Here is a 16007-nt window from a genome sequence, read left to right on the forward strand (position 1 = left end):
GAATTCTCTGCCTGAATGGACCTCATTTTTTAATTACTTATCAACGAGAGGTGAATGAAAGACAAGCAGGAGTAATAAAGTATGATCAAAGTACATACGTACATGTGTGAAAAGACAGCCACAAACCCTTTTGTGCAGCGAACATATGTTTAGACTCATGAATTTGTAAGAATCTGAGTAAATTCTTTTTCGAATGCTGTAGGTCCACTACCGGAAGTCACTGTGACTTATCTGCGAGCAACAGCCCCTGCCCAGCACACCGTGCTGTCTCTGGAGAATGCCGTGGACTGGCACGGTGGGGATGAAGTTGCCATCATTAGTGAAACAGGCGTGGAAGAGCTTGTCACAGTGGAGGCTGTGCACGGTGCCGAGCTCCATCTAAGGTCGCCCTTGAGGTACTGGGTCTCAGCTGGCTAACTCCACGTGGAAGATGAAGTCTTCCTGAGTGTCACTCTGGATGTTCATCTTTTACCTAGTGCCAGACATTTCAACAAGAAAATGATACCCATGAGGTGTTTTGAAGCTTTAGACTCTTTGAAGTTTTTTCTTTTTCTTTTTTTAATAGAACTCCAATAGTTCTGTCTTGTAGAAAATGGTCAGTCAGTGCAGCCATCAGCACAGTTCCTAATTTTTGCAGAAGTGCACCAGTGAAGGGGATTATGAGGGGAGGGATGACATGGATCAAGCAGTACTGTGCTCATAAACCCACACGGGGAGCACTGATCTCTCTGTGCAACTACTTAACCATAATGAAACACAGTAATTAAAAAATGGATAGGCGAAAGAAACAGACCCCAAATGATGGCATCATTGCGTAGTCCCAATATGGTTTGGAGAGATAACCCTGCTGCATTTTCCTCCCTTTCTTCCCAGGTATTCTCACAACTTCACTGAGCAGTGGGTGGCCGGAGAGCGTCGTGTCTTAAAGGCCATGGTAGTTCTGCTTAGCAGGAAGATTTCTATCCGTGGAAATCTCACAAAGGAGAGGATGGAGCTTCTCACCTCGTGCCAGGAGGCTAGGGCTTCTCAAGGTACAGCTGTGTTTGGTTGGAAAATCCTAAGAAAAAGGATTTCTTTTTCTGTGTAATTAAGCCCATGGCAGCCCTCATTCATGTGTGGGGTCCTTGATACTCTGTGATGGTTACAACACTCTTGAGCTGTTCACATTTGATCCTCTCCTTCACTGGCAAGACCCTTGTGAAAAAGAAAGACAGGAGACAAGGAGAAATGGTGAATCAGTGATTTTGCTGCAAGGGGAGAAAGGTCCTGTTAAAAAATCTACTCAGACCCAGAGAGACGAATGACAGCTGCAGTTTACATGCTATAATGAAGTCTTCACTTTGATTCTAGGCTCTTAGAGTCTCAAGAAAACCATAATGCCGGGCTCTTAGGCTCAAGCAGCCTGTTCTTACTGATTAGACTTGAGCCCCTCTTCCCCTTTTGTGCTTGTTTTTTCCAAGTGAACTATCACATTCTCCAGGTAAGTGAGGGGGGGAGAGAAATGTCAATTTATCTTTTCATGGGATAGCTGGCACTGAATCACGCTGACGTGCCTATTAAACATCTATTTCAGGGATGGTTAGTTTAGTAGGTTATGCTTGGGCTTCCCAGGCTGTAGATTATGAGGCTTTCACATGGTGTGAAGATATCATTTGTCAACTTTGGTCCGGGATGACTTCCAGGCACGAGCTCTGGATGGATGATGAGGCTCTATACTGAGATGGAAAAGGAGCAGGTTTGCGGGGTGAGAGGTTGATGAGCATGAGTCTGACTGAGAGAACCGGCCAGAAGCAGAGTCCAGTATGCGGTCCAGTCTGGACTCGGGAAGGAATGTCAGAGGCAAGCATTTGAGCAGGTGTGCGTATGTGTACGTTGTGGTTGGGTTGGGAGTTGTAGTACAGAAAGCTCTCACCTCGTTCCCTTCCACTCAAGTCATCCGTGCCCAGAGGTGCAAAAGATCTTTGGATAATAGTAGGTTAGAATCCACTGACAACGGTAGCAATTCTGGTGAACTGGGATTCTCGCTCTGTTCAGATTCTCTTGGTAATTCTCACACAAGTTTTCTCCACTTACATTTTTCAGTATGTTGAGTTCAATCATACTGCCGGTCTGCCATAATTCAGATCTGTTAGTTCCTAATGGGAAACAGCTCCTGTCTCATCAATTATAATGTAACTGTCATAATATTAGAACATAGCACTCAGTTTGTGCAGGGAGGAAGGGAAGGAGGAGCTCTAGTGTGAGAATAATAAGTTCACTAAATCCCAAATATAAAGTCTGGACACTTGAAAATATACAGCCCACTGGCACCACAAAAAAGGATACAAATATACAGCTGCTCTTCATTCTCTGAGTATCGGTAAGGAGCAGACTCTGAAATTTACTAAGGAATGACAATGCTTGATGTGATTGCTGCTGATTGGCTTCATTAACATGGATAATAATGAATCAAGCCAGGCGAGAATTTTCTCGTCATCCTGAGGTTATTTCACAGAGGCGTTCTGAGTTCCACGGCCCCCACGTGGCCTCAATAGTGGCTGTCTGTGTTGGGTTCAGTAGGTTCTTATCCTCACCAGGGGCACAATTTAGGAAGGAGAGGTGCAAGGTGTGTCAATTCCTGCTCTGGAGCCTTCCATTTGCCAAGATGAAGCTCTATCAAGAGGGAATTATACAGGACAGTTTCAAACTAAACAAGTCTGTGAGAACACCTGGGATTCATATCTCTTCCCTACAAGGGCCAGCTCTGAGAAGATAAATTTTCTGTGTATTATCTTCCTGATAATCACTTGGATTGATATAAAATCCATTTAAGGGGCTGGGAGTTTGGCCTAGCAGTTAAAGTGCTTGTCTTGCATGCACAAAGACCCGGGTTTGATTCCTCAGTACCACATACCTAGAAAAAAGCTGGAAGTGGTGCTGAAGCTCAAGTGGTAGAGCTCTAGCCTTGAGAAAGTCCAAGGACAGTGCTCAGGCCCTGAGCTCAAGCCCTGGACTGGCAAAAAAAAAATCCATTTAAGTTGTGTCTGTGGGTTAACCTGCCATGTTGTGTCAACAATGATGGCACCTAAGGGGTTACTGGAAATAATAAAGGTAACGCCCTAGCCTTGATAATTACTGGATGTGGTCATTGGTAATCCACAGAAAGGAATCGATATAAAAATAAGATGGAGGAATGAAATAAATGTTCATGGTTTCTCCATTGTACCACCATAACCTCACCAACAGGAAGATTTGTTGAGGTGCCTTTGGTCCACTGGACTCCGTTCTGTGTTTCAGATGATCTGAAGCATTGCTTGTATTCCAAGAGTGAGAAGGTGCTAGGATCCAGGGATCTGGGGGCCAGAGTCATCATCCTGTCCTCCCCAGAGGGGCCCAGTCTGGTCCAGATGAGAGGAGTCGAGTTCCAGGACGTGGGGCAAGCCTTCCACAAGCACGCGAGCGCAATCACTCTGGTGGGAGCTCTGAGAGGTAAGGGGTTCAGGCCTATGGCGTTTATATTCGCTTGTCTGTCCCATGATTCAGGCACTGTGTACAGGGGATCTTGAAGGGAAATGTGTGGCATGGAGAGGGGTTCAGAGATGGGTAATTACTTACAGTCTAGGGCAAAGTTGGGTTCATTCATGCAGCTTATTAAAGCCCAGAGTTGAGCTAATGTTGGTGTCAAGTAAGACTAGACGTCTGAATTTTAAACATATAATCCTTACGATTTTGAGACAGGTAATCTAAAGCAGTAAACTCTGAGAACATCTGTGTGTGGTAGCATGTGTGCGATGAGCCACACCACCCTCTGCTGTGTGTCCTCTCTGTCATTAGCTGTGAGCTAGGAACATTGACTTTGGAGAGGATAAGCCATCGGGCCTCTGGAAATCCCAGCACAATGGAGGCCTTCTACGGGAAGCTGTCTGGATTGACTGCCTGGGAAGTGGGTGGGGAGTTGGCGAGACCCGAGGGCCCATCTTGGGAACACCAAGGAGGAGGTGCTCAGCCCCTGGCCAGAAACAAAGGCAGAGGAAGGAGACAAGAAGCTCCCCAATCTTGTGAGACTCTTAAGATCAGAACCAGAATAAAAGAGCAGGGCCACAGACTCTGGTAAAAGTTCTGGAATCTAAGGCCAGCAATCCAGGATGGAAACCCGACCCTAGACAGATATTCAGACAATTTGGGGTGCAGAGGCTAAGTAGGGGGAATCATAGCTACAACTCCTACTGGTCCCCATCCCTTGGCACTACTGACACCCACACTCTCACTTTGCCTGACAAGACATCAGGACTGCAGGGAGCCTGGACTGGTGCCTGCTGTTCAGTAGGCAATGGCTGTCTCACCTGACCACATTGCAGGCTGCTAGGCAACCCGTGACACTGGCTTTCATTTCAGGCCATCTGCATGTCAAGGATGCCTGCCTTGACTTTTCCAGATAGTTCTCTGTTCATTTGTACTAGCCATGCAGGACAGTGGTCCCTTTCCTATTACACTGGGGTGGTTTATAGCACATTTGGGCCTTTCTGGTTCCTTAGATTACTGCTGCTGATTTATGAATTAACAGATTTGATCAATATCTATTTATTTATTTTTGTGCGAGCAGTGGGGCTTGAACTCAGGGCCTTGAATGCTCACTGGCCTTTCTTGAGCTCGGCCTGACACACACGATGTGATGAGCTGTGCCTCCGCTTCTTGCTTTTTGTGTTTCTGGGTATTGTAGATAAGAGATTCATGGGATTCCAGGCGTGCGCCATTGGTGCCTGGCTGCCTGTTGCTTATAATGCTGCAGCATATGAGATACAGAGGTTGTTTTAAGTAAATGAGTGTCTGGTAGTCACACCCCAGTGACTACCCAGCTGAACATCATGAGAACCCTCCCATACTCAGAACTCAGTTATCCTGCTTCTTCTACTTCTACAGAGTAATTGTACCCTTTTCTATTTATATAGATTCAGTTTTATATGAAAAATAGGATTAAGATATCATTTGCGAGTCCTTGTTAAAATGCAAATGTGCTTCTTTGGGTAGGCAGAGACAATGTGTTTCTTTTCTGGGCTGGCCAGGAACTACAGTCCTCCTGTTTTCTTCCCAAGCAGTGGGGAAATAGGCATGAACCCTGTGCATCTAGCTAGCTGTGTGCCAATTCTTGATGCAGAGTCAAGGGAGATAGACCCAAGATGTAAGAGGTTGTTGCTGGTATAGTACAGCCTACTGCTTCACAGAAACATTAAAAAGTTATAAGTAGAAGTCCACTCTAAAATAATGGTTAGAAGTGGAGTATAGTGAACACATAAACTCATAATGGAATTGTTACTTTATCATGCATTCATGTGTTATGGGCTGTACATAATTTTATTGGCTGTAGTTTCATGTAACTAGAAGCGTAATAGATTTTTTTTTTTTGGTGGGTCATGGGGTTTGAACTCGGCCTGGGTACTGGCCCTGAGCTCTTCAGCTCAAGGCTACCACCCTACCCCTGGGCCTGGGCGTTGTCCCTGAGCTCTTCAGCTCAAGGCTACCACTCTACCCTGGAGCCAAGCCCCACTTCCTGTTTTCTGGAGGTTAGATGGAGATGAGAGTCTCAGGTCCTTTTGTGCTCAGGCTGGCTTTGAACCTTGATCCTCAGATCTCAGCCTCCTGAGTAGCTAGGATTACAGGCGTGAGCCACCACACTAAGCTAAAAGGTTTCTTCGTAGCAGCATCGTGCTGAACTTGAACAATGCATTGTATTTGAGATGACAGGTTCTACATGACCAAATGACAGGAATTATTTACTCCCCTATAATTGTATAGAGCCATTACTTTAGATGCAATCTGTGATTGACAGAAACCTTTTTGTGAGTGCATTGTTAATTCAGTGAGTATTTATTTATTGAATGATTCAGATCGTGGAATAATATTTGAGGGCATTAAGTACAGAGCCCAGATGTGGAATCAGAGCTATTATTTTCCTAAATATTTATTTATTATTCCTTTTAAGCATAACTAAACATATCATCCCATTGGTTTCATAAACCTAACACATTCAAGTGTGAGATGCATGATCCTTAGATCACCCCTTGGCTTTTGCTAACAATTGTGAATAGGAATACTGATCATTGTGGGCCCCAAATAGTGCTTGCACAGAAGCTATAAATATTAATTTCCAGCTCAAGAAATAAGGACCATGCCTCCTTGTGGAAGACACAGTTTGCAAGGACTAGAGTTGACCCGTGAGGGGGACTTTCCATCGCTCTGAACCCCAGCCTCCATGTTGCCATGGAGATTATGGCAAAGATGGCTGTCAGGAGGCCATGTTGTGCTCTGATCGCACTTCCCTTTTCTCAGATGATTTTCTCTGTTTTCATACTTGATATTTGGATTCCATCCTTGTTTATCCTTAAGGGCCAGTAGTCTGCTGTGTGGGAAAATACTTTCCATGATGGCGTAGCTGCTTTGGCTGCAGTCAGCAGTAAGATCCGGAGGGAATTTCTGTCTTCGTCTTTCCTTCCAGGTTCCTACATTCATGGCTGTACAGTGAGGGACTCCTTCAGCAGAGGCCTCGGTATGCACGAGGCCTGGGGCCTGAGGGTGGACGGCAACGTGTTCTACAAGATTTTAGGCCATGCTCTGCTGGTAGGTAAGTAAAGCAAACTCACTTCTTGTCATATTATCATTCCTGAGCAAAAATTTGGCCTTCAGACCATTATGGGTTGTTTGGTGTCTGAAACTCTCAAGTTTCAATTTAGCCATCACTGTAAGCAGCTTGCTTAAGTGTATAGTGGCATCTGCTGTATGGTCAATATGCTGCAGTATTTGTCTCAAGATTGCTCCACATTTCCAAACCCAGACCTATGAAACAACTCAGGAAGATACACAAAGCTCTATAAACGAGGCTTTGGCAAGGGTACTGCCTGCCTGCCTGCCTGTTGATGACACTCAAGTGATTAAACATTCCTTATGTCGTCTTGTGGTCTTTCCGTTTTCTTCTATTCCTCCCTCATTGGGTGAGAAGCTTCCAGGCACAGTCCAGCTTATTCTTCCAGGACATCTGAGACCTTCTGTGGGAGGAAGGAGTCACTCAGCTTGAATACTGAGGGAGGAGAAAGATCTGTTTCCCAGTTCTTTGGTCCTGTGACTCCCCAGAACTACAAAATCCATTGGATCTTTATTTCTTTGTCTGATTCACAGATTAAAAAAAGACATAATCAAAATAAAAACAAAATCAAAATAGCCAATATCCAGAAAAAAAAGTAGTATTGCAGGGTTTCGTGTCTTCATGAATGGCATCAAATGTGCTGAAGCAATGTGATTTTTTTCCTTCTCAGGGATGTACATGGATATAAGAAACCCATTCCAAGAAGCCACTCCTGGAAGAAAGTGTGGTAAATATGCAGTCTGGGTTTTAAATCTATTTTCAGTCTATTCACAATTGTCACATATTTTGTATTAAGATCTGATGGTGGAATGTTGAATGTGTGAAACTTGAATGCTAACTTATTTCTAAAGGTATATATAATATATGTTATTATAGGCATATATGTGTGTATTATATCTGTCCACCCTTCCTTAAACTAATTGTGTGTATTCCAAATACAGCATTTACATACAATTTTAGGTACCTAATAGGGGTAGCTAATATGCTAGTATCATGTACACATAATAATAAAATACATTATATGGGAGAGTTGCATATATATGCATATCTCCACGTGTACTATTTATATATCATATAAAGGATAATTTAGGAGAATCAAGGATGTAGAGTTGTCTTAGTTTGTGTTGGTGAGTATCCTGAATTTGATTCTCTCTCTCTCCTCCCTCCCTCCCTCCCTCCTTCTCTCTCTCTCTCTCAAATCAGACAGGTCAGAACAGGGCAATATGATAACAAACAATGTCATCATTGGAGTTTCTGGTGCCGAGGGTCTCTCTAGTCTGGAAACACTGGCCCCGTCTGGCATCTACGTCCGCAGTCCCACCAATGTGATAGAGGTAAGCACGAGAGTTAGGCCAGAGCTCAGAGGGTATAAATCCCTTCCACAGTCCTTGGAGACAGTAGCTTCTCTGGGATGGTTTCAGTCATTGGCTTGATGCACATTTGTATGAAGAAATTAGTTGACAATTTGGTTTTAAACAAGGACTTTAGGGTAAACTTCATCACTTCATTTTCCTCTGAGGTTCCTGAAGCACTCTTTGAAGCAATGCCTCCGTGGATCAAAACAAAATCGATATTGGTCATTTTTCTGGTCTGTTAGATGAATGAGAACTAAATACCTCCCTGAATTACTGGCTCCAGCTATCTTTGAAGAGTGTTTATAACTAACTTAGGTGTGTGGATTATATCAGGTTTGGAGAGATTTCTTTTTTCTTTTTTATCCCATTACATAGGATAGCTTTATCTTAATTTCTCTTGGTAAAATTTTAACCATCTTCTGAAATGAAATTTTCCGGGTACATTTTCACCACAGATCTGTGGGTGAGCCATTGCATCCAGATGAGTGGAGCTGTTCACTTTCCTTTTCCAGTGGACGCAGTTCACCGTGGGAGTGGAGGAGGGCCTCAGTTTCCCGGGATGTTCTGGCGGGGTATCCCCACCTCGTAACGATTATGCTGAGCTTCTGAGGAGCTCAGAGGATGAGCAGCTTCTGCTGATCATCTACTCGTAATTACTTTCAGCTGACTAACCCCTCATAAAAGTTGTGGTTATCTGGGCAACCCTCTTTAGACTCTTAATTGTGTCTGTTCCAAGGATAGCACTTACACACCATTTTAGGTGCCTAATAGGGGTAGCTAATAAGAAAGGAAAGGAAGCAGAACTGCACGGACTGGAAGAAACCAAAGTGTAGATGAGTTGCATTTCACTTGTTGCTAATGGCAGGCTTGTGGGGCGGCCATCCTCTGAAGCCCTGAGCCGCCTTATCTGGCCACATCTTGACTATGCTGAGACGTCTTGAGGAAGTGGCTGTTTGGCTCACCAAGCTGCAGGATCTTTGCCACCCTGGGAGAGGCGCACTCTGTCCCGCATGGGTGTCCCTGGGCACTGACTCGTGGGATCAATGGACCAGAGGGCCCTCCACAAAGCTGGTGTGGCCCAAGAGTCTCTGCGGACTGGCCGGTTGAGCCCTACTCAGCCATCAGTGGAAAAATGGTATCCACAACTACCAATTGCTTTCTCTTCATTTCTCTTCATTCACTTGTCCTTTACAAAGTTAAACAAATGCAGTGCATGTGTTCTGAGGCTATAGTTTCAGGGAAAGCTGGTAATGCAAGATCATTAGTTAAATTTCTGACATTTTCATCTTCAGCGACACTAGTTCTCTTTATTAGCTTTTAGGGTCCGAGTATAATGTCTATCACGTAGAAGTTGCTCAGTAAAAATACACTAAATTGTAAGAACGTTGGTATAATTCCATAATTGAAGAATAAGGGTAAAGGGAAAATAAATAGTTTTGAATATTTCAAAGTCATTCTGAAGGCTGAAGAGATAGTTCAGTCAACGATATCACTTGGATCCCGTCAGACTCATCTGTTGTATTGAATCTCACAAAATCCAGCCCAACTTTTCAACCATGAATCTAGCTTTCAGCCATTCTGTGTCTTTTGTATTCTGCTGTCTGAATTGTGTCATTTCTGTGGGCACAGGTGACCACTGGGAATTATGTGGACAAAATGAAGAGTTATGAGCATCACTTGTCCCTTAGGATGACACAAATCCCACTGTAGTCAGTGAGCAAGTAAAGCGTTTATTGAGGGTGTCCTGTGTGGGTGATACAACAGAGTGCTTTGAGGAAGATATTTTAGAAATACACCTTTATGCTAGCGCAATCCTAAGGGGCCTGCAGTAAAAGTGACATGGGTATATTCCTGTGAGAAATATGCAAAACAAGAAGGGATGCAGAGGGAGGACATGGCTCTCCAGGGTAGTTATTGTATTTAGAAGAGCAACATTTCTTTGCTCTGAGGAACTGTCTCCAGCTGGTAGACTTTCTGTCTTGCAAGGTGGCTGGTTCAAGCAGTATAGCTTAATGTACTCAAACTTGATAAGTCATTGTATTACTATAATTAATTAGTATTCTCCTAGTTATTTTAAGCTTTTGATATTGAAATAATTTCAGCTTGCCTCAATGATGACATCAGCACACCTGGGCAATGAAATAAGGTCACAGTTCAGACTCTGCAGGAGCGCAGTGTTATCCACTGAATGAAAGCCCTTGTTTAGGCCTGAAAAAGGTGGCTTAATCCTCTTCATTTGTTCACACATGTGCTTCTGCTTTTGAAATTCTTGGCCTGGAGATCAGGGAAGAGACCCTCAAGCCTATGTGATAGTTTGTGGTTGTTTTATATCATTCTATAATTACCCAGATGGCATGCTTAAGACCAAACTCTCAGTCATAGTATTTAAAAAAAAACCCTCACTTTGGCATGCACTTGGGTACCTGGATGGTATATTCGTCTTCAAGGCTGTACAGCTCATGCACACTTCATGTGGAATATACCATTTTGATTTTTCAGGTCATCAGCTGGTCGATTTGTCTGCCCTTCCAAGGCAAGGCAGATTCTCTAAGAAGCTATATACATTTTTATACATACATATATATGTGTGTGTGTACATACACACACACACACACACACACACACACACACACGCCATCAGACACTTACAGATACCACCCCTCTGGGTGATCTCCATGGAACTGTGCTTTTCCTTTCCTCTGCTCTCCAAAGACCGGTTCATCCTGGCTATTTCCATGCACCGTTGCATCTTTCTGGTATATTTTATGCCTAGCCTCTTTTCTTCAACAGCGATAACTGTGGATCTCTATCTCCCGTCCCAGGGCTTCTTTGCTTATGAGCAGAGGCTCCAGGCTTTGCAGAACACAGAACCTTCCCGAACCTCTTTGTATCCTTGCAGGACAAAGAGCTTTTCTCCGGCTCAGTAGGGGAGCATTGTGTGCAGAACTTGGGGATCCCCTGTTTGTGTAGGTGCTAGAAACTTCTTGTGAGAAGACTGTGTCTAGGATAGTCTGTGGGAAAACCCTCAAGAAGAGCCCTGGGGAGGCGTCCATTTAATTTGAGGGGAAATTTGTTCTGGTTTGCGAATCAATTTTGTAAGGAATTCTGTGTTCTCTAGCTCTCCCTACTCAATCGGTAATGCATATTTAAGAGCTGCCTGAAGGGTTAACTCAGTTTTTTTTCCTTTCTTTCTTTTCGTTTCTTTTTTTCCCCCTAGCCACTACAGATGTACACCTGAGGAGCCGGCTTACTCGGACAGTTAATTTCTCTCTGGAATTTCTCTTGCTTGAATGTCCATAATACATTGACTTCCGCAAAGAATTGATTTCCACACAAAATTCCCTGCTTTGCCTTAAACCTTTCCCTGCAAGCTGCTGCCCGCCTGCATACCTATATGCCTTCCCCATGAATCGTTGATTGCATACCCAATTGGAACTGAGAGTAAAGGGGCTGGGATGTAATGTGATTTGACTGCTGATGTGTTTCTTTCTACAAGAAAAGTCAGCCTTATCAGCTGACATGGCGTCAAGGTGGCAATTTCCTGCCCAACAAGAGATACCCTTGAGAAACGTTCCTGAAGTGCTAGGGGCACAGGGTACATGATTCCACCTGTCCTCTCCACTCACTGAAAGAATCTTCTTTCTGAGTGCCTCTGTGGGCGGTGGCTGTTCAAGGGAGGCCGGAACCTTTCCGTCTCTTATAAGGCCTTGATGATCCATGAACTTGACCACAGAGATATGCGTGTGTGTGTGTGTGTGTGTGTGTGTGTGTGTGTGTGTGTGTGTGTGTAGCTGAGATGCTTGGAAGAAGTGGGTGTTTGATCCTGTGTGTGTAGGAGGGGGAGGGGAGTGTTACAAACTTTCACATAGCCGGACAGAAAACGAATGAAGAAGTAGAAAACGCAAGTAAGTCTTCCTTTTACAGCAACCTTAACACACTTGGTTGGAATGATTGTATTTTGAAATAACCCTTGATTTCTGCAGAGGAACTCAGTGTGTGCGGCTGGCTATGGCTACTTTTTCCATCTTGTGACCAGAGAGGCATGGCAGGCTCCACTCCTGTCCTTTACACACAACAGAGCACATTCTTGTACCAGGTACCATTGGGGAAACTCATGTATGTTTGGGTAAAATGTTTGCGTTTAGCATTTGTTTTACAGTACACTCACCAAATGGTATAATCTTTGGCATTTGTTTGCAATGTGGTGATGCTACAGTATCAGTATTTTTTTTTCCAGTCCTGGGACTTGAACTCAGGGTCTGGACACTGTCCTGGAGCTTTCTCAAGGCTAGTTGAACATGCTATAAATATATTGTGAATACAATTGCTAAGTTTGGGAATAATTATATACTTGGGAAAGCGGCCATAATCTATGGCACAAATACATTGATGGGTCCTAAACATTTTCTTCTAGTGTTCTAATTAGCTAGTTAATGGATATGTACGTTAATTAGTAATCTCATTAACTAGTTGTTTAGTTATTGAGAGACACTTGGTGGAAGAGGTAGCCTCTGTACCACACAGTATCGTTAATTGTAGGGAAGGCACTGCACAGTGTCTTTTCTTGGATTCCTTTGTCTGGTTTAGCAGGAACCTTGCACCTTTTCATGAACCTCTTCCCATTTTCCCATCCCACCACCACTGCCAAGGGCTTGTTCTCAGCTTCTGTCACATCACTCGTGCCGGATTTCTGACGTACACATCGTGGTTTTCCTTTGGTCAGGGGTTAACTTCACCGAGAGTTCTATGCCTGTGATTCTCTTACATAACCTCAAGCGGCAGAATTCCATTTGTCAAAAGTAATTGGAGAAAGGACCTGCCCCTTCACAAAGCAGTTTATGAATTCGCTGCATCCTGATCAGTGTCAATCCTCCTTCATTCTCTAGACCTTCTCACCCCTCCTTATTTTTTGGAATTGTGTGGTATATGCATGGATTCTTGACTGCATTCCCCCAAAGGCCGTTTTCCTCTTCATTCTTCGTCTCTTCCTTTGCCCTCCCTCCCCGCCACCTCCTGTTGCTGAACCCGTTTCCTGCTGTTTATTTTTGTTGGGCTTTGGACTCTGCCTTTCTGTGGAGTTATGCTATTTGAGCTCTCCCTTGAATCTACCATATTTCAACGAATACATTTGTAAGTACCTGCATACCACCCAACATGTTTACTTACAGGTTTATAGAGTAATTGTGGAAGTGGTAATTAAGCCCTCAAAAATGTAGAATCCTGTCATGGCTAACAACGTGAGTGGAACTGGAAGACACTATGTTAAGTGAAATGTGCCAGACACCCGAAGACAAGGCTCACATAATCTCAAAGCAGTTAAGAATGGAATCATAGCTCTCAGAGGCTGGGAGGAGTAGACGGCAGGAGTGTGGAAGAAAGCCAGTCAGAAGGGAGTACGTTGCAGTAAGGAAGTTCTGGTGTCGTATCATGTAGCTTAGCGACTAGAGATAATGACAGCGGGATGTATAGTTCAATAAAATCTGGAAGAAAGGGTTTGTTCACCACAAAGAAATGATAAGTGCGGGCATGGTGGGGGGAAGACCTGCTTTCCCTAAAGTGAACATGACACCAATGCATACATATAGTGGTGCACGTACAAAGATGTGCCTTTGCTGGGCATTCATTAAAAGATAAAAGCATGTATTAAAAACATTAAAAGCCCAATGGGAAAAAGCAAGGAGTGAGAAATGCATCCATTGACTACGTTTTGTTCTTTCTCTTTCTAGGCTTGGCCTCTTTGTATACCCTAAATTCCAGCCACCTTGGGAGCACGACAGTGCTCCGGCTTTGTTCCAGGATTTCATGGTTTGGGGAAGTGCAGGTGGTGCCAAGGTGAGTTTCTTTAACCTTCAAAAAATTAAGAGTTGCTTTCTTCTAACAAGTCTTCCTGGTAGCAGCCATGCTTTGTTGCTCAGGGGGACCATTTGTGATGTCAGCACAGCTTTAAAGAATCAGTGGCATTGTGCATGCGCGCGTGCATGTGCGTGTGAGAGAGAGAGGTGGGGGAATTGTTGAGTAAGAGAAGTCCTTGTCTCGAGGCTAGGCTCTTTCAGCAATCTCTGGAGAGACTTGCACAGCCAGGATGGTGAGCGAATTGTGTGATCAAAAAGTGCATTGTATTTAAATTTCCTGAGCTTCCATTTTATCTAGCTATTTGTATATAACTATGGATGAGCACATGGACTGCTGGCTCCTGGCACAGACACTCTCATCCCAGTTGTCACAGCTATCGACTGGAGACCATAAGCCATGTTGAATGCACACAGTGAATCTGTACTCATGCCCCATGACTGACGTTAAATACCGATTTCCATGTGAGCTACTCTTGACTGTAATGACAGACAGGGCAGGGCCCCGGAGCTTTGGGGTGCTGGATCTTTCTGCATTAATTTTGCATGGTTAGGCCACTGTACAACTGTTTTAAAGTAGGGGAGGAATTCCCATTGACCTTTTAGTATATTGTTTGCTATAGGAGCAATGAAAAGTAGAGTGTGGGAATCGCCAGAAGAGGCTAGCACTGGGCTTACCACGACTCTGAGGCCTCTGTGCTGCTATTTTTGGACAAAAGCTGCTTATTTATCCTTAATAGTTGAAGATGTTTCAGGACGGCCACAGGCAAAAGCCAAGCCTCAGAACCTTTGCCATCACCTGTTGTTGTTTTATAGATTTTTAGAAGCAGCAATCTTCACCTGAAAAACTTCCAGGTGTATTCTTGCAGAGATTTTGGAATTGACATCTTGGAGAGTGATGCGAATACTTCAGTTTCCGACAGCTTATTACTGGGTCATTTTACTGGCAAGGTAAGTGCGTTGGCATGGTTGTTTGAGGCTGTCCATCAAGGCAGGATCACTGTCGTAATGTTCTTGACTGTACAATCTAAACAATCTTTGTAGCATTCTTTAGTGACTCCTGAAGTGTCATTGATAAAGTGAGAACTTGCTTCTATTAACCACCATATTAACTAAAATTCAAATGTACCCATGATTTCAGTGTTACAGTAATTCCATACAAATCACAGGCATCATTAGTAACTTAAAGAATTTTTTATTCAGCTGCAATTTAAGCTTATTATCTATCCAAATTCATATTAAACCTAATAGCTCAAATTTAAATTTCTTGTTTTCATAGTTTTTTTTTGTAATTACTAGAAGGGTTTTGTTATATTCACCAGATAGAAGGTGCATTTCTTCACATACATTGAATCCCTTTCTCATGTCTTGGTCCCCATTTCCCTTCGCCAATCCCCACCCCTCATCTTGTTTTCCTCCCTTCCCTACCCTTGAATCTAAATTTCTTACAAGAATCATGGGATTGGATGATTCCACACTGGCCTTCTGCTCTGTGATGGATTTCCTGCAAAGTTTCATCTATGATAATGTCATTCTCTTGTAGTGATTACTTATTTATAATTAGTATATATTAATGGTAGGAAAGACATTTGGCTATTTCCTTAATGGGACTCTTTCTCCATTCAGAATGTGGCGTTCATGTGGTTTTGAGAGCTATGGGATTTTGTGCTGTACTCCCTTGGTTAAGGGTGATGAAAACCTTGCTGCCTGATTTCTCCATCGTTGCACAGTCTGTGCACCAGGATGCAGGCAGGCAGAGGGAACGTGGAAGCTGAGCAGTGGGTTCCCTGGCTCTTTTATGACAGACATTCATAGACCGTCCAAAGTCCTGTTTCTAGGCAGGACCAATCATAGAGTAGATGCTAAAACAAAATGCCCCTTAAACTGTGTAACTAACTGTCCTAGTAAATGAATGCTATGCTATCTTCCTTGATGCTTAACTGACACTGTTTTGGAGGAGAGACATAAACTGAGAGATGATAAATTATGACAAAAGAGTGCTTATCATGAGATTAAAAAAAAACAAACAAATCACAGCCTTGGGGTGTGACCTGCTGAAGCCCATGGAGCTGAAGAGTCAGACAAGAGTTTTTGATTTGAAAAGTTGAGTGCTTTTGTTTTTAGAGAAGTCTGTATACCAGAGCTGGATGTTGCCTCAAAGATGGCCCAGTCAGAATGCCAGGTAGA

The 16007-nt window shown here is 43.5% G+C and overlaps 1 protein-coding gene across 1 annotated transcript in view; it reads left to right on the plus strand.

Moving 5' to 3' along the window:
* Window positions 1–16007, plus strand: part of Pkhd1 (PKHD1 ciliary IPT domain containing fibrocystin/polyductin) — a 262115-nt gene that overhangs the window by 106659 nt on the left and 139449 nt on the right. The window contains exons 40-48 of the mRNA XM_090356513.1: window positions 203–395; window positions 874–1031; window positions 3277–3468; window positions 6473–6598; window positions 7287–7343; window positions 7820–7950; window positions 11955–12067; window positions 13698–13803; window positions 14637–14771. Of these exons, the coding sequence (XP_090212639.1) occupies window positions 203–395; window positions 874–1031; window positions 3277–3468; window positions 6473–6598; window positions 7287–7343; window positions 7820–7950; window positions 11955–12067; window positions 13698–13803; window positions 14637–14771 (1211 nt within the window). The remainder of the gene's footprint in view (window positions 1–202; window positions 396–873; window positions 1032–3276; window positions 3469–6472; window positions 6599–7286; window positions 7344–7819; window positions 7951–11954; window positions 12068–13697; window positions 13804–14636; window positions 14772–16007) is intronic.

The sequence above is a fragment of the Megascapheus bottae genome, chromosome 22 (assembly GCF_031878675.1).
Source record: "Megascapheus bottae isolate mThoBot1 chromosome 22, mThoBot2.hap1, whole genome shotgun sequence".
NCBI classification, from domain to species: Eukaryota; Metazoa; Chordata; class Mammalia; order Rodentia; family Geomyidae; genus Megascapheus; species Megascapheus bottae.